This window comes from Pristiophorus japonicus, chromosome 16 (genome assembly GCF_044704955.1).
Source record: "Pristiophorus japonicus isolate sPriJap1 chromosome 16, sPriJap1.hap1, whole genome shotgun sequence".
Classification (NCBI taxonomy): Eukaryota; Metazoa; Chordata; class Chondrichthyes; family Pristiophoridae; genus Pristiophorus; species Pristiophorus japonicus.
In genome coordinates, this window is record NC_091992.1 from 68,618,690 (window position 1) to 68,644,015 (window position 25,326).

The 25,326-nt window shown below is 44.8% G+C and overlaps 1 protein-coding gene across 1 annotated transcript in view; it reads right to left on the reverse strand.

Annotated features, from left to right (window-relative positions):
- Positions 1–25,326, reverse strand: part of LOC139226181 (MLX-interacting protein-like) — a 413,094-nt gene that overhangs the window by 347,020 nt on the left and 40,748 nt on the right. The window contains exon 6 of the mRNA XM_070856815.1: positions 13,021–13,198. Within this exon, the coding sequence (XP_070712916.1) occupies positions 13,021–13,198 (178 nt within the window). The remainder of the gene's footprint in view (positions 1–13,020; positions 13,199–25,326) is intronic.

Here is a 25,326-nt window from a genome sequence, read left to right on the forward strand (position 1 = left end):
GCAATTTTGGCTGATTGACAAAAGTGTAAATTGTCAATTGCCCTAGCATGGGCAGTTCCCGCAAAGAATTCTCTGCAGATGGTTGGAGGATATAATCCTTACCAACTAGTCTAATCCTAAATTACCTTCTGTTCTTTGTGATAATCCTCCTGCTCCAGAAGGTACGACAATCAGTGCCACTTTTTCTGAGCATTTGAATGCTTTCCATGCAGGGAGACAAGATTTTATCAAGGCTGAGAAATCAGAAAAAATTCATAGCACACCGAGGTATCGTATTAGATTATCTGAGCCAGAATTCAATTCAGGAGTTTTGGTATACGATACAAGAGAGGCTAATAGGGAATGGGAAGGCCCTGAAAAGGTGATAGTTTGTGATAAGACAGTACTTGCCAAACATGGCAATCAAACTATTATGGTTCATCCCTCACAATTAATTGTAATTAATGATAACATCTCGGACTGTTGATAGCAGTAAACGAAGCACCTTGTACCTCTCAAATGTTTATTTTTTTGGATGAGGGTCCTGAGGAACAAAATGAAGTGGATCAAGGGCCGGACAGTGGTAATTTGAGTGATCATGGCATACATGACAGAGCTATCACATTCACAAAACAATTACCCAAAGTCGGTACACGGGTGACAGTTGTTCCTGAAGAGACAAATGAATGGAGAGATGTGACAATTTTGGGAAGTGCAGGAAAAGCTACAGCTAAGTTTAAATGTTGGTTGAATATTCAGGATGATGGCTAACAAGCAAGGTCCATGGACTGGCAGAATGGTGTGAAAGAATGGGAAGAAAGTACAGTATAAGTAGCGATAAGGAGTCCGGAAGTGACTCTCACGTCAGAAAATGATCACGAACTAGAGAAAGAGCCTCTGATAGTGCAAGAGGGAGATCTCGCAGTCGTAGTCCTTACAGACATAGACGTCATCAACATAGACAGTCCCTCGAAACGAGGATGACTTGCTTCCACGCCGAAAACGGATGAGTTCACAGGTGTTTCATTGATATTCTGGATCCCGAACTACATCCTGAAGGATGGAAGATGCCTGTGCGTGGATTTTTTAAACATAGGGTGGCTGTTGCACACCAGCCACCACACAGGCTTGACAGAGCGAGGTCTTGATCCAGTGGCAAGGATTAACCAGGACGACTGGAGACCAGCTCTGCTGCACGGACCTAGAGTGCACACATATCGCAGTGTGGGCTGGCCCTTGCAGCCCCTGGGCCTTCGTCTCTTCTGAGCCCCGATCACTTCCCTCTACAAACTCTTGCCACACCTTTGCCCCGACCTCGCCGCTCCTGGTGTACCTGCCCACACTGCAGTCAGCTGTCGCCCTCCTGCAGCAGCACGCGCTGCTCCCTGCAGTGGTATGTCACCGCACGCTGCTCCCTCTAATGGCCCCGGCCTGCTAATAGAAGTAGAAGTAAAGGCTATATAGCATGAATATATCAGACATTAAACAAAGACTACAGAAACAGGCATGTAACAGAACTAGAAGTAGAAGCCCTCATGATGGTGAAGTGTTGGTGGCTGCCAATAAACTTGAGAATAATCGAGTAAGAGAGGCAAACCAAAGGGAGTTAGATAGTTAGAAAAAATTTGGAGTTTATTCTGAGGTACCAGATAAGGGTCAACCAGCTTTGACGCAGATGGGTTTTGTACTGAAAAAGTCCTTACAGATGCAACTTATTAAGCTAAAGCGAGGTTGGTAGCAAGGGATTTTGAAGAGAAACTGGGTGATACAGATGTTAGAGTGGACTCTCCCACGCCTGGAAAAGTAATCTTAGAAAATCATTTTGGCTCTTTTGGTCACATATTCACGGGAATGTAGGCCAATTGACATGTAAGCTGCATTTCTGCAGGGCGACACTTTCTAGAGAGAAGGGTTTCTGAAATCGCCAAAAAGAGTCAGCAGATGCAGAAGGAAAACGATGGAAACTAAACAAATGCGTCTATGGACTGAATGATGGTTCTAGCATATGGTATTTTTTGGTGAGATTGGTTTTGCTGAAAATAGGTTGTGTGCAATTAAAATCAGATCCCGCAATGTTTTATTGGTACCGTAAAGGAAAGCTTTCAGGCATCTTCATGATGCATGTTGATAATTTCTTATGGGGTGGCACGGTAGAATTTGAGAAGATTAATAAGATTAGAGTAGAATTTAACATTGGGAGTCAAACCTGTGGGGCTTTTAAATATATTAGTTCAGATTTTAAGCCAAATGGGGGTGATAATTTAAAAATCAACAGTCCTATTTCGAGAGCAGTACTCCTATCACGGTTAATCATACGAGGTCATCACAGAAAGGTGATGTCATATCTAAAGAGACAGAGCAAATGTGAATCTGGATTGGTCAGTTGGACTTGTTGTACACTCAGACTAGACCGGATGCTAGTTTTGATGTGTTGGATTTAAGCACTTCGGTGAAACACACCAAAGCAGAGAATGTTTTATGGGCACATAAAACATTACGAAAATGAAATCTGGATCAATGTGTCCTTAAGGTCCTATCCCTAGGCCACCCAATGAACATGAAGCTAGCTACCTTTAGCGATGTTTCACATGCTAACCTCCCTGATGAGTATTCTAGTGCTGCTGCTTTCATACTGTTTCTGATGGGGGAGAATGGGAAATTAAGTCCTTTAGCTTTGGAATCTAAGAAAATAAAAAGGGCTGTTAAAATTACTCTGGCTGCTGAAACACTGGCTCTTGTAGAGGCAGTGGATATGAGATTCTATCTAGCAAATATCTTGAGTAACATCCTGTACAATGGGAGTACTGAAGATAGAAAACCCATTGAATATTATGTAGACAAATCGGTCACTGTGGGATAATGTACACTTTACGAAAAATATGAATGAGAATAGATTACGCATTAACATTTGCTAGATTGAAACAAATGCTGGAGAAAAGAAATCTCTAAAATTAAATAGGTGGATTCAAGCCATCAACTGTTTTACTAAAAGTACTAAAAGAAATTAAAGAAGGGTTAACTCACAATATAATGCTTTGTACAGAGTATGGAAGTCTCTTTTTTTTTTAAATCTGAGAGAGAAGGGAATCTCTGTTGACTTATTCAGATGGTGGGTATTAATTGGGGACTTGCTTGTGTTCCTAGATGTGAGCAGGCACAGGAAGTGGAGGGAGCTTACCTTGGGGATGCATGGTACGTAATGTGTGTCTGTAAATAAAAGGTTTGTGACCGACCTACGACTAGGCTCGAGTATTCTTTCCTTCACCGACTTTTACATGGTAGCACCATGCGGCTCAGCGTGAGCGGGGCGCCGCGCAGCCCGGTGCGAGCGGGGCTCAGTGCGAGCGGGGTACGGTGTGGCTCAGAATTCCTTTTCCTTTGTCGAGTGCTGCTCCACTATGACTGGCCATGAGTGGGGGGGTGGGGGGGGGGGGGAGATTCTGCAGGAGGCTCTGTGTCGAAGTGGTTGTCACCCAGGCCAGACCTAACCTGACTAGATTCGCGGGTGCAGGTCATTTGCATAGCCCAGAGGCTCCCATGGAGCAGGGATGTATGCACTGAGCAGAAGCCTGCAATAGGTAATATCCTGTGGGAGGACAGATGCACCAATGTTAGCGTCCTCGACCAGGCCAACATCCCCAGCATTGAAGCACTGACCACACTTGATCAGCTCCACTGGGCAGGCCACATTGTTCGCATGCCAGACACGAGACTCCCAAAGCAAGTGCTCCACTTGGAACTCCTTCATTGCAAACAAGCCAAAGGTGGGCAGCGGAAACGTAACAGGGGCACACTCAAAACCTCCCTGATAAAGTGCAACATCCCCACTGACGCCTGGGAGTCCCTGGCCAAAGACCGCCCTAAGTGGAGGAAGTGCATCCGGGAGGGCACTGAGCACTTCGAGTCTCATCGCCGAGAGCATGCAGAAAACAAGTGCAGACAACGGAAGAAGCGTGCGGCAAACCAGTCCCACCCACCCCTTCTTCCCTCAACCACTGTCTGTCCCACCTGCGACAGGGACTGTGGCTCTCGGATTGGACTGTTCAGCCACTTAAGGACTCATTTTTAGATTGGAAGCGAGGCTTCCTCGATTCCGAGGGACTGCCTATGATGATGCATCAGGCAATAGACGCCTAGCCGAGTTTTCTGTCTATTGTCCAAGACCAGCAGCCAGAGGGCCTCCTGACACAATGCTCCTGTAAAGACAAGAGGTACTTACTTTAGGGTCTCCCAAGATTCCTGACCAGTAGGTGCCCAAGGACTACTTCTGCTGACTGCCCCACAAAATGAGCTGCCCGCCACCAACAAAGAGCACAGTTATGCAGAAAGAGTAGGAACGGACTTTTCATTTTACATAAGAAATAGGAGCAAAACGAGCTATTCGACCCCTCAAGCCTGCTCCACCATTCAATAAGATCATGGCTGAACTTCTACATCAATTTCACTTTCCCGCCCTATCCCCATATCACTTGATTCCCTTAGAGTCCAAAAATCAATTGATCTGAGTTTTGAATATACTCATCAACTCAGCATGCACAGCTCTCTGGGGCAGAGATATCTAAAGATTCACAATTCTCTTGAGTGATGAAATTACTAATCATTTCAGACTTAAATGGCCAACCCCTTATCCTGAGACTATGCCCCCTGTTCTAGACTCCTCAGCCAGGGGAAACAACCTCTCAGCATCTACCCTGTCAAGCTGTGTAAGAATTTTAGATGTTTCAATGAGATCACCACCTCTCATTCTTCTAAACTCCAGAGAATATTGGCCTAGTCTACTCAATCTCTCCTCTCAGGACAACCCTCATCTCAGGAATCAATCTAGTGAACCTTCATTGCATCCCCTGCAATGAAAATATATCCTTCCTTATGGAAGGAGACCAAAACTGTATTCAGTACACTGGGTGTGGTCTCACCAAAGCCCTAAATAATTGCAGCAAGATTCTTTACTCTTATACTTCAACCGCCTTGCAATAAAAGCCAACATGCCATTTGCCTTCCGAATTGCTTGCTGTACCTGCATACTAACTCTGATGTGTGTACAAGGACACCCAAATCCCTCTGAAGACCAACATTAAACAGTCTGTCACCTTTTTTTTTTTAAATTCTGCTTTTCCATTCTTCACATTTCTCCACATTATACTCCATCTGCCATGTTCTTGCCCACTCACTTAGGCTGTTGATATATATCCCTTTGGCGCCTCTTCGCATCCTCCTCATAACTTACATTCCCACCTAGCTTTGTATCGTCAGCAAACTTGTATAGAAACATAGAAAATAGGTGGAGTAGGCCGTTCGACCTTTCGAGCCTGCACCACCATTCAACAAGATCATGGCTGATCATTCAACCTCAGTACCCTTTCCTGCTTTCTCTCCATACCCCTTGATCCCTTTAGCCGTAAGGGCCATATCTAACTCCCTCTTGAATATATCCAATGAACTGGCATCAACAACTCTCTGCGGCAGGGAATTCCACAGGTTAACAACTCTGAGTGAAGAAGTTTCTCCTCATCTCAGTCCTAAATGGCCAACCCCTTATCCGAAGACTGTGTCCCCTGGTTCTGGAATTCCCCAACATCGGGAACATTCTACCCGCATCTAACCTGTCCCGTCCCGTCAGAATCTTACCTGTTTCTATGAGATCCCCTCTCATTCTTCTAAACTCCAATGTATAAAGGCCCAATTGATCCAGTCTCTCCTCATATGTCAGTCCTGCCATCCCAGGAATCAGTCTGGTGAAGCTTCGCTGCACTCCCTCAATAGCAAGAATGTCATTCCTCAGATTAGGAGACCAAAACTGAACACAATATTCCAGGTGAGGCCTCACCAAGGCCTTGTACAACTGCAGTAAGACCTCCCTGCTCCTATACTCAAATCCCCTAGCTATGAAGGCCAACATACCATTTGCCGCCTTCACTGCCTGTTGTACCTGCATGCTAACTTTCAATGACTGATGAACCATGACATCCAGGTCTCGTTGCACCTCCCCTTTTCCTAATCTGCCGCCATTCAGATAATATTCTGTCTTCGCGTTTTTGCCCTCAAAATGAATCACCTCACATTTATCCACATTATACTGCATCTGCCATGCATTTGCCCACTCACCTAACCTGTCCAAGTCACCCTGCAGCCTCCTAGCGTCCCCCTCACAGCTCACACCGCCACCCATTTTAGTGTCATCTGCAAACTTGGAGATATTGCACTCAATTCCTTCATCCAAATCATTGATGTATATTGTAAAGAGCTGGGGTCCCAACACTGAGCCCTGCGGCACTCCACTAGTCACTGCCTGCCATTTTGAAAAGGACCCGTTTATCCCGACTCTCTGCTTCCTGTCTGCCAACCAGTTCTCTATCCACGTCAGTATATTACCCTCAATACCATGTGCTTTGATTTTGCACACCAATCTCTTGTGTGGGACCTTTTCAAAAGCCTTTTGAAAGTCCAAATACACCACATCCTTGTCCACTCTATTAGTTACATCCTCAAAAAATTCCAGAAGATTTGTCAAGCATGATTTTCCTTTCATAAATCCATGCTGACTTGGACCGATCCTGTCACTGCTTTCCAAATGCGCTGCTATTTCATCCTTAATAACTGATTCCAACATTTTCCCCACTGCTGATGTCAGGCTAACCGGTTTATAATTACCTGTTTTCTCTCTCCCTCCCTTTTTAAAAAGTGGTGTTACATTAGCTACCCTCCAGTCCATAGGAACTGATCCCGAGTCGATAGACTGTTGGAATATGATCACCAATGCATCAACTATTTCTAGGGCCACTTCCTTAACTACTCTGGGATGCAGACTATCAGGCCCCGGGGATTTATCGGCCTTCAATCCTATCAATTTCCCCAACACAATTTCCCACCTAATAAGGATATCGTTCAGTTCCTCCTTCTCACTAGACCCACTGTCCCCGAGTACTTCCAGAGGTTATTTGTGTCTTCCTTTATGAAGACAGAACCAAAATATTTATTCAATTGGTCTGCCATTTCTTTGTTCCCATTATAAATTCACCTGAATCAGACTGCAAGGGTCCTAGGTTTGTCTTCACTAATCTTTTTCTCTTCACATATCTATCGAAGCTATTGGTCAGTTTTTATGTTCCCGGCAAGCTTCTTCCCGTACTCTATTTTCTCCCTCTAATTAAACCCTTTGTTCTCCTCTGCTGAATTTTTAATTTCTCCCAATCCTCAGGTTTGCTGCTTTTTCTGGCCAATTTATATGCCTCTTCCTTCTATTTAACACTATCCATAATTTCCCTTGTTAGCCACGTTTGATCCATCTGCCTCATTTTATTTTTACCCCAGACAGGGATGTACAATTGCTGAAGTTCATCCATGTGGTCTTTAAATGTTTGCCATTGCCTTTCCACCGTCAACCCTTTAAGTATCATTTGCCAGTCTATTCTAGCCAATTCACGCCTCAAACCATCGAAGTAACCTTTCCTTAAATTCAGGACCCTAGTTTCTGAATTAACTGTGTCACTCTCCATCCTAATAAAGAATTCCACCATGTTATGGTCACTCTTCCCCAAGGGGTCTCGCACAACAAGATTGCTAATTAGTCCTTTCTCATTACACATCACCCAGTCCAGGATGACCAGCACCCGAGTTGATTCCTCGACATATTGGTCTAGAAAACTATCCCTAATACACTCCAGGAAATCCTCCTCCACCGCATTGCTACCAGTTTGATTAGCTCAATCAATATGTAGATTAAAGTCACCCATGATAACTGCTGTACCTTTATTGCATGCATCCCTAATTTCTTGTTTGATGCTGTCCCCAACCTTACTTCTATGTTTGATGGTCTGCACACAACTCCCACTAGCGTTTTCTGCCCCTTTGTATTCCGTAGCTCCACCCATACCGATTCCACATCATCCAAGCTAATGTCCTTTCTTACAATTGCATTAATTTCCTCTTGAACCAGCAATGCCACCCTGCCTCCTTTTCCTTGCTGTCTGTCCTTTCTAAATGTTGAATAACCCTGGATGTTGAGTTCCAAGCCTTGGTCACCCTGGAGCCAAGTCTCCGTGATGCTAATTATATCATACCCGTTAACTGCTGTCTGCGCAGTTAATTCGGCCACCTTATTCTGAATACTCCTCGCATTGAGGCACAGAGCCTTCAGGCTTGTCTTTCTAACACACTTTGCCCTTTTAAGAATTTTGGTGTAATGTGGCCCTTTTTGCTTTAGGTTTCTCTGCCCTCCATTTTTACTTTTCTTCTTTTTATCTTTTACTTCTGCCCCATTCTACTTCCCTCTGTCTCCCTGCATAAGTTCCCATCCCCCTGCCATATTAGTTTAATTCCTCCCCAACAGCACTAGCAAACACTCCCCCTCGGTCATTGGTTCCGGTCCTGTCCAGGTGCAGACCGTCCGATTTGTACTGCTACCACCTCCCCCAGAACCGGTTCCAATGTCCCAGGAATTTGAATCCCTCCCTTGTGCACCACTCCTCAAGCCACATATTCATCTGAGCTATCCTGAGATTCCTACTCTGACTAGCACGTGGCACTGGTAGCAATCCTGAGATTACTACTTTTGAGTTCCTACTTTTTAATTTAGCTCCCAGCTCCCTAAATTCGTCTTGTAGGACCTCATCCCGTTTTTTACCTGTATCGTTGGTACCTATATGCACCACGACAACTGGCTGCTCACCCTCCCTTTTCAGAATGCCCTGCACCTGCTCCGAGACATCCTTGACTCTTGCACCAGGGAGGCAACATACCATCCTGCAGTCTCAGAAGAGGCCACAGAAACGCCTATCTTTTCCCCTTACAATTGAATCCCCTATCTCTATAGCTCTCCCACTCTTTTTCTTGCCCTCCTGTGCAGCAGAGCCACCCACGGTGCCATGAACTTGGCTGATGCTGCCCTCCCTGATGAGTCATCCCCCTCAACAGTACCCAAAGCGGTGTATCTGTTTTGTAGGGGGATGACCGCAGGGGACCCCTGCACTACCTTCCTTGCACTGCTCTTCCTGTTGGTCATCCATTCCCTATCTGGCTGTGTACCCTTTACCTCTGGTAAGACATTTGGCCCCCTCGTCCAAATCATTGATATAGATTGTGAATAGCTGGGACCCAAGCACTGATCCATGCGGTACCCCACTAGTTACTGTCTGCTAACCTGAAAATGACTCATTTATTCCTACTCTCTGTTTTCTGTCCATTAACCAAGCCTCAATCCATGCTAATATATTACCCCAATCACATGAGCCCTAATCTTGTGTAACAACCTCTTGTGTGACAGCTTATCAAATACTCTGAAAATCCACTCATTACCCCTTATCTACCCTACTAGCTACATCCTCAAAATAGATTTGTCAAACACGATTTGCCCTTCATAAAACCATGCTGACCCAGCCCAATCATAATCTTTCTCCCAATGTGTAACACATTGTATTTATCTATATGGAATTTCATTGGCCTTGGTTCTGTCCATGTCACTTGCTGTTGGCAGTTGTCTAAAACATTGCTGCTGGGCCAGGTAGCGAGAGGTGGAGGCACACAGCCCAAGAGAGGCTTGTGGAAGGATCCCTGGCCTCTGTGTACTTTATAGAGACACAACCAAGGTGGTCCATTCTTTAGCACATCCCTGTATTGCTGGATTAATCGTCTTCTATGTCACATTTTTATTTGTTAAACACAAGATATGAGTTTTTTCACAAAAATATAATAACTCAAATAATTCTGGTCAAAACAACTATTCCACAGGAAAGAGCGATTATCGCAGATTAGGAATCGCAGGATAGCTCAGGTGAATACATGGCTTGAGGAGTGGTACACAAGGGAGGGATTCAAATTCCTGGGACATTGGAACCGGTTCTGGGGGAGGTGGGACCAGTACAAACCGGACAGTCTGCACCTGGACAGGACCGGAACCAATGTCCGAGGGGGGAGTGTTTGCTAGTGCTGTAGGGGAGGGGTTAAACTAACATAGCAGGGGGATTGGAACCTATGCAGGGAGACAGAGGGAAGTAGAATGGGGCAGAAGCAAAAGATAGAAAGAAGAAAAGTAAAAGTGGAGGGCAGAGAAACCCAAGGCAAAAATCAAAAAGGGCCACATTGCAGCAAAATTCTAAAGGGGCAAAGTGTGTTAAAAAGACAAGCCTGAAGGCTCTGTGCCTCAATGCGAGGAGTACTCGTAATAAAGTGGACGAATTAACTGCACAGGCAGCAATTAATGAATATGATATAATTGGCATCACGGAGACATGGCTCCAAGGTGACCAAGGCTGGGAACTCAACATCCAGGGGTATTCAACATTCAGGAAAAATAGACAGAAAGGAAAAGGAGGTGGGGTAGCGTTGCTGGTTAAGAGGAAATTGACGCAATCGTAAGGAAGGACATTAGCCTGGATGATGTGGAATCTGTATGGGTGGAGCTGCGGAATTCCAAAGGGCAGAAAACGCTAGTGGGAGTTGCGCACAGACCACCAAATAGTAGTAGTGAGGTTGAGGATAGCATCAAACAAGAAATTAGGGATGTGTGCAATAAAGGTACAGCAGTCATCGTGGGCGACTTTAATCTACATATAGATTGGGCGAACCAAACAGGTAGCAATGCGGTGGGGGAGGATTTCCTGGAGTGTATTAGGGATGGTTTTCTCGACCAATATGTCAAGGAACCAACTAGAGGGCTGGCATTCCTAGACTGGGTGATGCATAATGAGAAGGGACTAATTAGTAATCTTGTTGTGCGAGGCCCCTTGGGGAAGAGTGACCATAATACGATAGAATTCTTTATTAAGATAGAGAGTGACACAGTTAATTCAGAAACTAGGGGCCTGAACTTGGGGAAAGGTAACTTCGATGTTATGAGACGTGAATTGGCTAGAATAGACTGGTGAATGATACTGAAAGGGTTGACTGTGGATAGGCAATGGCAAACATTTAAAGATCACAAGGTAGAATTTCAACAATTGTACATCGCAGTCTGGAGTAAAAATAAAATGGGGAAGGTGGCTCAACTGTGGCTAACAAGGGAAATTAAGGATAGTGTTAAATCCAAGGAAGAAGCATATAAATTGGCCAGAAAAAGCAACAAACCGGAGGACTGGGAGAAATTTAGAATTCAGCAGAGGAGGTTTAATTAGGAGGGGGAAAATAGAGTATGGGAGGAAACTTGCCGGGAACATAAAAACTGACAGCAAAAGCTTCTATAGATATGTGAAGAGAAAAAGATTAGTGAAGGCAAACGTAGGTCCCTTGCAGTCAGATTCAGGTGAATTTATAATGGGGAACAAAGAAATGGCAGACCAATTGAACAAATACTTTGGTTCTGTCTTCACGAAGGAAGACACAAATAACTTTCCGGAAGTACTAGGGGACCGAGGGTCTAGTGAGAAGGAGGAACTGAAGGATACCTTTATTAGGCGGGAAACTGATGGGATTAAAGGCCGATAAATTCCTGGGGCCTGATAGTCTGCATCACAGAGTACTTAAGGAAAAAGGCCCTAGAAATAGTGGATGCATTGGTGATCATTTTCCAAAGGTCGATCGACTCTGGATCAGTTCCTATGGACTGGAGGGTAGCAAATGTACCACCACTTTTTTTTTTAAAAAGGAGGGAGAGAGAAAACGGGTAATTATAGACTGGTTAAGCCGGACATCAACAGTGGGAAAAATGTTGGAATCAATTATTAAACAGCGCATTTGGAAAGCAGTGACAGGATCAGTCCAAGTCAACATGGATTTATAAAAGGGAAATCATGCTTGACAAATCTTCTGGAATTTTTTAAGGATGTTACTAGTGGAGTGGACAAGGGTGAACCAGTGGATGTTGTGTATTTGGACTTTCAAAATGTCCCACACAAGAGATTGGTGTGCAAAATTAAGGCACATGGTATTGGGGGTAATGTACTGACGTGGATAGAGAACTGTTTGGCAGACAGGAAGCAGAGTGTAGGTCCTTTTTAGAATGGCAGGCAGTGACGAGTGGAGTGCCGCAGGGCTCAGTGCTGGGATCCCAGCTATTTACAATATACATTAATGATTTGGATGAAGGAATTTAGTGTAATATCTCCAAGTTTGCAGATGACACTAAACTGTGTGGCGATGTGAGCTGTGAGGGGGACGCTAAGAGGCTACAGGGTGACTTGGACAGGTTAGGTGAGTGGGAAAATACATGGCAGATGCAGTATAATGTGGATAAATGTGAGGTTATCCACTTTGGGGGCAAAAACATGAAGGGATATTATCTGAAGGACGGCATGGTACATCAGTCATTGAAAGTTGGCATGCAGGTACAGCAGGCGGTGAAGGCGGCAAATAGTATGTTGGCCTTCATAGCTAGGGGTTTTGAGTATAGGAGCAGGGAGGTCTTACTGCAGTTGTACAGGGCCTTCGTGAGGTCTCACCTGGAATAGTGTTCACTTTTGGACTCCTAATCTGAGGAAGGACATTCTTGCTATTGAGGGAGTGCAGCGAAGGTTCATCAGACTGATTCCTGGGATGGCTGGACTGACATATGAGGAGACACTGGATCGACTGGGCCTTTATTCACTGGAGTTTAGAAGGAAGAGAGGGGATCTCATCGAAACATATAAAATTCTGACAGGACTGGACAAGTTAGATGCAGGAAGAATGTTCCTGATATTGGGGGAAGTCCAGAGGCAGGGGACACAGTCTAAGGATAAGGGGTAGGCCATTTAGGACTGAGATGAGGAGAAACTTCTTCACTCAGAGTGTTGTTAATCTGTGGAATTCCCTACTGCAGAGAGTTGTTGATGCCAGTTCATTGGATATATTCAAGAGGGAGTTAGATATGGCCCTTAGGGCTAAAGGGATATGGAGAAAAAGCAAGAAAGGGGTACTGAATGAATGATCAGCCATGATCTTATTGAATGGTGGTGCAGGCTCGAAGGGCCCAATGGCCTACTCCTGCACCTATTTTCTATGTTTCTATGTTTCTATTCCAGCCAATAATGAAACACGCTGCATCCACAGGATTTGAAATTAATCTGAGTAAGTAAACAAAATCTCATTCTATTAGAAGCACTAGAGGTGCCGAGGTGAGGGAAGACCTACCAACTTCACCTGCATTTGGCCATGGCTTTGTTTCCTGTGTCATGGTGAACAGCGTATCCGAGATATCGGAGAGAAGGTATTCTAAATCGCAGAGAATTGTGTCCCCCTCCTCCATGGGGACTGAATCTTGTAATATTTGACTTGACCATTTTTCCACACTCTTTGCAATGATATCCTCCTGAAAAACATACAGGTCGACAGCTTGTCAGCTAAAGCTTTAAGCTACATCAATCTTAAACATACAATTCAAAATAAGACTAACAACTCAGACCGAATGCAGCTCATCTCAACCACATGCTGCTAATGGCATTTAGTCTAAACAGACCAATTTGGACTTGTTAATAGATCAAGCAGAGGCTGAAGTATGAACTCTTGCTGAGAATCAGGATATAACGTTGTGCTTTCCTGAGCATTGTTAGGTAGTTGACACTTTACACAATGTGCTGGTCTCCATTTCAACAAAGCTCCTTAATCCCCATGTACTTCACATCCTGCACACTTTACCTGCAGTTGAAGTGTGCAAGGTATATAATGCATTGGTGTTGTGCAACACCGCTGATCTCACACTACATTTATTAGCTCAGGTTTCGGACAAGAAATTGGCTCAGTGACAGGAAACAAAGAGCGGTGGTGAACGGTTGTTTTTCAGACTGGAGGAAGGTATACAGTGGTGTGCCCCGGGAGTCGATACTAGGACCACTGCTTTTCTTGATATATGACTTTGACTTGGGTGTACAGGACACAATTTCAAAGTTTGCAGATGATGCAAAACTTGGAAGTACAGGTACAGTGAACAGTGAGGAAAATGGTGGTAGATTTCAAGACAGACAGGCAGGCTGGTGGAATGGGCGGGCACGTGGCAGATGAAATTTAACACAGAAAAAGTGTGAAGAGATACATTTTGGTAGGAAGAACAAGGAGAGGAATTATAAACTAAAGAGTACAATTCTAAAGGGGGTGCATGAACAGAGACACCTCGGGTGCATGTGCACAAATCGTTGAAGGTGGCAGGACAGGTTGAGAAAGCAGTTAAAAAGCAGACGTGATCCTGGGCTTCATAAATAGACGCAAAAGCAAGGAAGTTATGATGAACCTTTATAAAATACTGGTTTGTTCACAATTGGAATATGGTGTCCAATTCTGGGCACCGCGCTTTCTTCTTTGGCAGTACCTCGGAGTAGAGGATGACTTGCTTCCACACTATGAATTCTCAGGTGATTGATGAGTCCAATGCAGAGACCTACAGTCTCCATCACAGGTGGGGCAGACGGTGGTTGGAGGGACGGATGGGTGGGGGGCTTCGGTTGTCGTACGCTCCTTCCGCAGTTTGTGCTTGGTTTCCACGTGCTCCCGACGAAGAGACTCGAGGTGTTCGGGCGCCTTCTCGGATGCTTCTCCTCCACTTTGAGCAGTCTTGGGCCAGGGATTCCCAGGTGTCGGTGAGGATGTTAAATTTTTTCAAGGAGACTTTGAGGGTGTCCTTGAAGCGTTTCCTCTGCCCACCTGTAACTCTGTTGCTGTGTCGGAGCTCTGAGTAGAGCACTTGTTTTGGGAGTCGGGTATCGGGCATACGGGACGATGTAGCCCATCCATCGGAGCTGATCGAGTGTGGTCAATGCTTCGATGCTGGGGATGTTGGCCTGAGCAAGAACACCGACGTTAGTGCGCCTATCCTGTTAATAGATTTGCAAGATCTTGCGGAGGCAACATTGGTGGTACTTCTCCAATGCTTTGAGGTGCCTACTGTACATAGTCTGTGTTGCACATCACTTTAGGAAGGACGTGAAGGCCTAAGAGAAGGTGCAGAAAAGATTTACAAGAATGGTTCCAGGGATGAAGGATTACAATTACATGGATAGACTCAAGAAGCATGGGTTGTTCTCCTGAGAGCAGAGAAGGTAAAGAGGAGATTTAATAAAGGTGTTCAAAATCATAAGGGGTTTAGACAGTAGACAGAGAAACTGTCCCCATTGGCGGAAGGATCGAAGAGGGCACAGATTTAAGATGATTGGCAGAAAAACCAAAAGCAACATGAGGAAAAAAATTTTACGCAGCAAGTTGTTATGATCTGGAATGCACTGCCTGAGAGGGTGGTGGTGGCAGACTCAATCATAGCTTTCAAAAGGGAACTGGACAAGTACCTGAAGGAAAAAACTTTGCAGGGCTACGGGGAAAGGGCAGGGGAGTGGGACTGGGTGAGGTGCTCTTGCAGAGAGCCGGCACAGGCTCGACAGGCCGAATGGCCTCCTTCTGTGATGTAACCGTTCTATGATATAGTAACCGGTCCTCTTTTTCTTAGTGTCTGCAGCTCGAGGAACTTTGGCTCCATGTTGATGGGCTGGAATTTGAGCTGCAGACACCGCGACACATCAGGGAGGGGGAGAGTTACCTGGACACCACGATCCAGCAGCTAGTCACACCAATTAGATTAATTAATTCAAAGTCGATCCGTGGTCAGGGACAGGAGGGTGACTATGAGTGAGGAAGATATGGGGACACAGGAGGTAGTGATGGAGGAGTCTCAGCTCTCATCTTGTCTAACAGGTTCGAGACTCTTGCTCCCTGTGTGGAAGAGAGCAGGAACTGCAGGGAGGATGATCAAACTGACCACAGCACCATGGTACAGGGGGTCATTCAAGTGGTGGGGGGCAGGGGGGGGTGGCGGGAGTAAAAAGAAACTTAGTGGTAGGGACAGTATCATTCGGGGGATAGATCGTTCTCTGCAGCCAAGAGCGTGAGTCCCGAAGGCTGTGTTGCCTGCCCGGTGCCAGGGTGAAGGACATCTCCTCTGGGCTGGAGAGGAACATGGATTGGGAGGGGGAAGATCCAGTTGGCATGGTCCACGTGGGTACCAATGACATAGGTAGGACAAAGAAAGAGGTTCCGCTGAGGGATTATGAGCATCTGGAGGCCAAATTAAAAAGCAGAACCACAAAGATAATCATCTCTGGATTATTACTGGAGCCACGAGAAAATTTGCACAGAGTAAATAAGATCAGAGAGTTAAACACATGGCTCAGAGACTGGTGTGGGAGAAATGGGTTTTGGTTCGTGGGACACTGGCGCCAGTACTGGGGTAAGAGGGAGCCGCTCCACTTAGACCGGGCTGGGACTAGGGTCCTGGCCAATCAAATAACTAGGGCTGTAGAGAGGGCTTTAAACTAATTAGTGGGGATGGGGATTCAGGTGAGCGGAAATTTTAAAAATCAAAAATAAGGAAAAGGTAATAGAGCAGGGTAGCCCTGGGGGAAATGAAAACCAGAGCGTGTGACAGGGAGGGACAGAATGTATAAACATAAAGGTGTATCAGAAAGTGGGGTCAAAGCAGGAAAAAATGGTGAAAAAAACAAATTTAAAAGCTCTTTATCTGAATGCACGCATTCGTAACAAAATAGATGAGTTGACGACACAAAGAGATACCAATAGGTATGACCTGATAGCCATTACAGAGACGTGGTTGCAAGGTGACCAGGACTGGGAACTAAATATTCTGGGTATTTGACAATTCGGAAGGACAGACAGAAAGGAAAAGGAGGTGGGGTAGCTCTGTTAATAAAGGATGAGATCAATGCGTTAGTGAGAAAAGATATTGGCTCATAAGATCAAGATGTTGAATCAGTTTGGGTGGAGATAAGGAATAATAAGGGGAAAAAGTCGCTGGTGGGTGTAGTCTATAGGCCCCCTAACAGTAGCTACACTGTTGGACGGAGTATAAATCAAGAAATAATGGAGACTTGTAAAAACGGAATGGAAATAATCATGGGCGATTTTAACCTCATTGGACAAAGCAAATTGGCCAGGGTGGCCTGGAGGAAGAGTTCATAGAGCGTATCTGGGATAGTTTCCTTGAACAGTACGTTGCGGAACCAACCAAGCAGCAATCTATCTTAGATCTGGTACTGTGTAATGAGACAGGATTAATAAACAATCTCCTGGTAAAGGATCCTCTAGGAATGAGTGACCAGTGGTTGAATTTCAAATTCAGTTGGAGGGTGAGAAAGTTGGATCTCAAAGGTATAAAGGCACGGTTGGCTAAAGAGGACTTGGAAAATAGATTAAAGTGTGGGATGGTTGATTAGCAATGGCAGACATTTAAGGAAATATTTCATACAAAAATATATTCCAATGAGAAGGAAAGACTAAGGGAAGGGATAACCATCCGTGGCTAACTCAGGAAATAAGGGATGGTATCAAATTAAAAACAAGGGCATACAAAGTGGCCAAGACTAGTGGAAGGCCAGAGGATTGGGAAACTTTTAAAAGCCAGACTAAAAAAACGACTAAAAAAATAATAGAGGGAAGATAGATGATGAAAGTGAACTAGCACAAAATATAAAAACAGATAGTAAGAGTTTCTACGGGTACATAAAAAGGAAAAGAGTGGTTTAAGAGTTGGTCCCTTAGAGGATGAGACTGGGGAATTAATAATGAGGATCAGGGAAATGGCAGAGACGTTGAACAAATATTTTATATCGGTCTTCACGGTAGAAGATACTAAAAACATCCCAATAGTGGATAATCAAGGGGACTATAGGGAGGGAGGAACTTAATACAATTACTGTCACTAAAGAAGTAGTACTCAGTAAAATAATGGGACTAAAGGCGGACAAGTCCCCTGGACCTGATGGCTTATATCCTAGGGTCTTAAAAGATAGTGGATGCATTGGTTGTAATCTACCAAAATTCCCTGGTGTCGGTGGAGATGTTGCACTTTATCAGGGAGGCTTTGAGGATGTCCTTGAAATGCTTCCTCTGCCCATCTTGGGATCGCTTGCCGTGTAGGAGTTCAAAGTAGAGCACTTGCTTTGGGAGTCTTGTGGGGGGCATGTGGATATTGTGGCCCGCCCAACAGAGCTGGCCAAGTGCGGTCAGTGCTTCGAGACTGGGGATGCTGGCCTGATCGAGAACACCGACATTGGTGCGTCTATCCTCCCAGGGGATTTGCATGATCTTGCAGAGACCAATATTAAGGAAACAGTAGCGGGACATTTGGAAAAGCATGATTCAATCAAGCAGAGTCAACATGGTTTTATGAAAGGGAAATCATGTTTGACAAATTTGCTGGAGTTCTTTGAGGATGTAACGAGCAGGGTGGATAAAGGGGAACCAGTGGATGCGGTGTATTTGGATTTCCAGAAGGCATTCAATAAGGTGCCACATAAAAGGTTACTGCACAAGATAAGAGCTCACGGGGTTGGGGGTAATATATTAGCATGGATAGAGGATTGGCTAAATAACAGAAAACAGAGGGTCGGGATAAATGAATTATTTTCCGGTTGGCAAACAGTAACTAGTGGGGAGCCACAGGGATCGGTGCTGGGACCTCAACTATTTACAATCTATATTAATGACTTGGATGAAGGGATTGAGTGTAATGTAGCCAAGTTTGCTGATGATACAAAGATGGGTGGGAAAGCAAATTGTGAGGAGGACAGAAACAATCAGCAAAGGGATATAGACAGGCTAAGTGAGTGGCCAAAAATTTGGCAGATGGGAGTATAGGGCCCAAGTTTCCACACGATAAAAAACGGGCGCCCGTTTCTCGCGCCTAAAACGCCGCCAGAGCCGACACTCGCGCCGATTTTGTAAGTGGGAGGGGGCGGGTACTATTTAAATTAGTTTTTTTACTGCCGGCAACCCTGCGCGTGCGCGTTGGAGCGTTCGCGCATGCACAGTGTGAAGGAAACATTGGCACTCGGCCATTTTTGTAGTTCTTTGTAGCTGTTTAATTTTTGAATATTTTTTAATAAAAGCACATTGCCATCAGCACTGAGGCTTCCTGCAGCCTTCTCACTGTCTCCTTCCCGCCTGCCGTCTGGAACGTCATCCTACCCCCCCACCCCGCCCCGCTGCGTTCGGTCGGTCGGGCCCGCACTCCCTCCCTCCCGCCTGCTGTCGGGAACGGCTTCCTCCTCCCCCCCTGCCGTCGGGAACGAACGAACAAACTTGTGAGGCTGGCTGAAGCACTTTCACACAGGTAGGAAGATGGTTTATTTAATCTTTTCTTTGCTTATAAATTTTTATTCAGGTTGGATTTATTTGTATAATATTTGTAGAAGTATAAATAAGGATTTATTGTAGAATTTAATGACTTCCCTTTCCCTCCCCCCCCTCCCCCCACCTCGTTCTGGACGCCTAATTTGTAACCTGCGCCTGATTTTTTAATGTGTAGAACAGGTTTTTTCAGTTCTACAAAAATCTTCACTTGCTCCATTCTAAGTTAGTTTGGAGTACGTTTTCACTGTGGAAACTTTGAAATCAGGCGTCAGTGGCCGGACACGCCCCCTTTTGAAGAAAAAATTCTGTTCCAAAGTAGAACTGTTCTACCTGACTGGAACTGCAGAAAAAAAAATGTGGAGAATTGCGATTTCTAAGATAGTCCGTTCTCCACCAGTTGCTCCTAAAAATCAGGCGCAAATCATGTGGAAACTTGGGCCCATAATGTGGGAAAATGAGGTTATCCACTTTGGCGGAAAAAAATTGAAAAGAAAATTGTAATTTAAATGGAGAAAAATTGTAAAGTGCTGCAGTACAGAGGGACCTGGGGGTCCTTGTGCATGAAACACAAAAAGTTCGTATGCAGGTACAGCAAGTAATCAGCAAGGCAAATGGAATGTTGGCCTTTATTGTAAGGGGGATAGAGCATAAAAGTAGAGAAGTCCCACTACAACTGCACAGGGTATTGGTGAGGCCACACCTAGAGTACTGTGTACATTTTTGGTCTCCATTTTTAAGGAAGGATATACTTGCATTAGAGACTGTTCAAAGAGGGTTCACTAGGTTGATTCTGAAGTTGAGGGGATTGACTTACATAAGAACATAAGAATTAGGAACAGGAGTAGGCCATCTAGCCCCTCGAGCCTGCTCTGCCATTCAATAAAATCATGGCTGATCTGGTCGTGGACTCAGCTCCACTTACCCGCCCTCTCCCCGTAACCCTTAATTCCCTTATTGCTTAAAAATCTATCTATCTGTGATTTGAATACATTCAATGAGCTAGCCTCAACTGCTTCCTTGGGCAGAGAATTCCACAGATTCACAACCCTTTGGGAGAAGAAATTCTTTCTCAACTCGGTTTTAAATTGGCTCCTCCGTATTTTGAGGCTGTGCCCCCTAGTTCTCGTCTCCCCCACCAATGGAAACAACCTCTCTGCCTCTATCTTGTCTATCCCTTTCATTATTTTAAATGTTTCTATAAGATCACCCCTCATCCTTCTGAGCTCCAACGAGTAAAGACCCAGTCTACTCAATCTATCATCATAAGGTAACTTTCTCATTTCTCGAATCAGTCTAGTGAATCATCTCTGTACCCCTTCCAAAGCTAGTATATCCTTCCTTAAGTAAGGTGACCAAAACTGCGGCCTTACCAATACCTTATACAGTTGCAGCAACACCTCCCTGCTTTTGTACTCCATCCCTCTCGCAATGAAGGCCAACATTCCATTTGCCTTCCTGATTACCTGCTGCACCTGCAAACTAACTTTTTGGATTTTTAAGTTAATTTGTTTTAATTGCCGGTGCTTTTAGTGTCCCCCTCCCCTTTTATAGGGGGCACTTGGAAAAAAATGTTATTCTGTGCCAAAAAAAACCCCAAAAAATAAAAAAAGGGCCTTGTAAATGTTGGTGTTTCCCCCAGATCGGGGGGCACGGTTTAATGTTTTTTGTTTACTCCTAAAAGAGTTTCATGCACAAGGACCCTCAGGTCTCTCTGCACCACAGCATGTTGTAATTTCTCCCCATTCAAATAATATTCCCTTTTACTGTTTTTTTTCCCCCAAGGTGGATGACCTCACACTTTCCGACACTGTATTCCATCTGCCAAACCTCCGAGTCCTCTACACAACCCGCTTTCCCACTAATCTTATTCTGCAAATTTTGTTGCACTACACTCTGTCCCCTCCTCTAGGTCATCTATGTATATTGTAAACAGTTGTGGTCCCAGCACTGATCCCTGTGGCACACCACTAACCACTGATTTCCAACCGGAAAAGGACCCATTTATCCCGACTCTCTGCTTTCTGTTCGCCAGCCAATTCTCTATCCATGCTAATACATTTCCTCTGACTCCGCATCCCTTTATCTTCTGCAGTAACCTTTTGTGTGGCACCTTATCGAATGCCTTTTGGAAATCTAAATACACCACATCCAACGGTACACCTCTATCCACCATGCTCGTTACAAAGATAGGTTGAGTAGGCTGGGCCTATACTCATTGGAGTTCAGAAGAATGAGAGGTGATCTTATTGAAATATGTAAGATAATGAAGGATGCAGAGAGGATATTTCCACTCATAGGGGAAACTAAAACTAGAGGGCATAGTCTCAGAAAAAGGGCTGCCCATTTAAAACAGAAATGAGGAGGAATTTCTTCTCAGAGTTGTAAATCTGTTGAATTCTCTGCCCCAGAGAGCTGTGGAGGCTGGGTCATTGAATATATTTAAGATGAAGAGAGACAGATTTTTGAGTGATGAGAGTAAAGGGTTATGGGGAGCAAGCAGGGAAGTGGAGCTGAGTCAATGATCGGATCAGCCATGATCTTATTAAGGCTCGAGGGGCCAAATAACCTACTCCTGTTCCTATTTCTTTTGTTCTTCTGTTCATCTGAACTAGTGTGCTAAATCAAACTATCAGATTAAACTAACTTTGCTCCCTTCACAAGACATATTTATCTTGGAATCATAGATATTACAGCACAGGATGAGGCCATTCGGCTTATAGTGCCAGCTCTTTGAGTGGAGTTATCTGTTCTAATCCCATCTCCCTATGCATTGTGGGCCTCCCTTCCTCAGTGCCAAAAGGCCTGTGCCAGATTACAGAGAGTGAACACTTCAAATAAAGAGCAGCCTCAGACACTGTAGTGAACCAAACGGCTACTGATACACAATGGTTGCCCTGGCCCTTCAAAGTGCAGCAGCAGCTTCTCCTCCTACAGGTGAGCTGCCTATCACCCTGATCCAGTTCTGGTTTAACTAATGATATAGGGCTAGATTTTACTCACTGGTGGATTTGCCACCCAAATACCACTGATACTGCAGAGATTTACAGATTCTTCGGCTGAGGTGGAGCTATCTGTAATCTGGAAAAGGGCCCAGCCTTTCGGGCTTGAGGGATGGTGGCTCCTGAAGGCCATGATTCTGGCCCATGGAGGGAGATGGGCTTTTCAGTGAGTGCCATTTCCAGCAATCACCACATGGCGGCTCAGTACTGGCAGACATTCACTGAGTTTCCCAGGGCATTAAGGTATTAGGGGGCCGGAATTTGGTTGGTGACGCCAGCTGATAACACCGGCATTAGGCATTGACTGGGCGGCAGCAGCTTCGTGCCGGCATTAGGCGGCGTTGAAGCCTGGTGCGAAATTCGATTCTGGTTTAAAGCTGATTTAACGCTGTAATCCACTTTTCAGGCGGCAAAACTGAATTTCACGGTTACAATCTGCATTCAGCCGCTGTCACCCCCTCAAAATCGGCAATACCGAATTTTAACCCCTCGTTACCTTGTAAACGTGAACTGTAATAATATTGAAACATAGAAAATAGGTGCAGAAGTAGGCCATTCGGCCCTTCGAGACTCCACCGCCATTCAATAAGATCATGGCTGATCATTCACCTCAGTACCCCTTTCCTGCTTTCTCCATACCCCTTGATCCCTTTATCTGTAAGGGCCATATCTAACTCACTCTTGAATAAATCCAATGAACTGGCATCAACAACTCTCTGCGGCAGGGAATTCCACAGGTTAACAACTCTGAGTAAAGTTGTTTCTCCTCATCTCAGTCTTATTTGGCCTACCCCTTATCCTAAGACTATGTCCCCTGGTTCTGGTCTTCCCCAACATCGGGAACATTTTTCCCGCATCTAACCTGTCCAATCCCATCAGAATCTTATACGTTTCTATGAGATCCCCTCTCATCCTTCTAAACTCCAGTGAATAAAGGCTCAGTTGATCCAGTCTCTCCTCATACGACAGCCCAGCCATCCCTGGAATCAGTCTGGTGAACCTTCGCTGCACTCCCTCAACAGCAAGAACATCCTTCCTCAGATTAGGAGACCAAAACTGAACACAATATTCCAGGTGAGGCCTCACTAAGGCCCTGTACAACTGCAGTAAGACCTCCCTGTTCCTATACTCAAATCCCCTAGCTATAAAGGCCAACATGCCATTTGCCTTCTTCACCGCCTGCTGTACCTGCATGCCCACTTTGTGACTGATGAACCATGACACCCAAGTCTTGTTGCACCTCCCCTTTTCTTAATCTGCCGCCATCCAGATAATATTCTGCCTTCGTGTTTTTGCCCCGCAAAATGGATAACCTCACATTTATCCACATTATATTGCATCTGCCATGCATTTGACCACTCACCTAACCTGTCCAAGTCACCCTGCAGCCTCTTAGCGTCCTCCTCACAGCTCACACCACCACCTAGTTTAGTGTCATCTGCAAACTTGGAGATATTACACTAAATTCCTTCATCTAAATCGTTAATGTATATTGTAAAGAGCTGAGGTCCCAGCACTGAGCCCTGCGGCACTCCACTAGTCATTGTCTGCCATTCTGAAAAGGACCCGTTTATCCCGACTCTCTGCTTCCTGTCTGCCAACCAGTTCTTTATCCACGTCAGTACATTACCCCCAATACCATGCGCTTTGATTTTGCACACCAAACTCTTGTGCGGGACCTTGTCAAAAGCCTTTTGAAAGTCCAAATACACCACATCCACTAGTTCTCCCTTGTCCACTCTGCTAGTTACATCCTAGAAAATTCCAGAAGGTTCGTCAAGCATGATTTCCCTTTCATAAATCCATGCTGACTTGGACCGATCCTGTTACTGCTTTCCAAATGCGTTGCTATTTCATCCTTAATGATTGATTCCAACATTTTCCCCACTACTGAGGTCAGGCTAAACGGTCTATAATTACCCGTTTTCTCTCTCCCTCCTTTTTTAAAAAGTGGTGTTACATTAGCTACCCTCCAGTCCATAGGAACTGATCCAGAATCAATAGACTGTTGGAAAATGCATCCTATTTCTATGGCCACTTCCTTAAGTACTCTGGGATGCAGACTATCAGGCCCCGGGGATTTATTGGCCTTCAATCCCATCAATTTCCCTCACACAATTTCCTGCCTGATAAGGATATCCTTCAGCTCCTCCTTCTCATTATACCTACTGTCCCCTAGTACATTCGGAAGGTTATTTGTGTCTTCCTTCGTGAAGACAGAACCGAAGTATTTGTTCAATTGGTCTGCCATTTCTTTGTTCCCCATTATAAATTCACCTGAATCCAACTGCAAGGGACCTACGTTTGTCTTCACTAATCTTTTTCTCTTCACATATTTATAGAAGCTTTTGCAGTCAGTTATGATGTTCCCTGCAAGCTTCCTTTCTTACTCTATTTTTCCCCTCTTAATTAAACCCTTAGTCTTCCGCTGTTGAATTCTAAATTTCTCCCAGTCCTCAGGTTTGTTGCTTTTTTTAGCCAATTTATATGCCTCTTCCTTGGCTTTAACACTATCCTTAATTTCCCTAGTTAGCCATGGTTGAGCCACTTTCCCCATTTTATTTTTACTCCAGACAGGGATGTACAATTGTTGAAGTTCATCCATGTGATCGTTAAATGTTAGCCATTGCTTATCCACCGTCAACCCTTTAAGTGTCCTTTGCCAGTCTATTCTAGACAATTCACGCTTCATACCTTAGTTTCCGAATTAACTGTGTCACTCTCCATCTTAATAAAGAATTCTACCATATTATGATCACTCTTCCCCAAGGGGCCTCGCATAACAAGATTGCAAATTAGTCCCTTCTCATTACACATCACCCAGTCGAGGATGGCCAGCTCTCTAGTTGGTTCCTCGACATATTGGTCTAGAAAACCATCCCTAACACACTCCAGGAAATCCTCCTCCATCACATTGCTACCAGTTTAATTAGCCCAATAATTGTGTATCCCAGCTACAGTCACCCTGTCAACACCATCTGCAACTTACCATGGCGAGTAGGAGCTACCACAATTACCATTGCTCCTGCAATGTTCCTTTACTCAGGTAACAGAGCAGTGAAAGACTCACATGACCGGCATTTCACAACCAGCACTTGTTCCAACCCTCCTTCTGAATCTCGGGTTGTATCCCATATGGGGGCAAGTTGAGAGCCTTCTCTCATTTCTTCTTAAAAATAAAACATAACAAAGACAACCAAGGACCACCTCAATCACCCAAGGCTCAGGCAGAAAATTAACACCCATGAGCTTGATGTCTAGCTGCTGACTCAACTCAGTCACTGCTTCGTGAGAGAGGCACAGCCTTCTG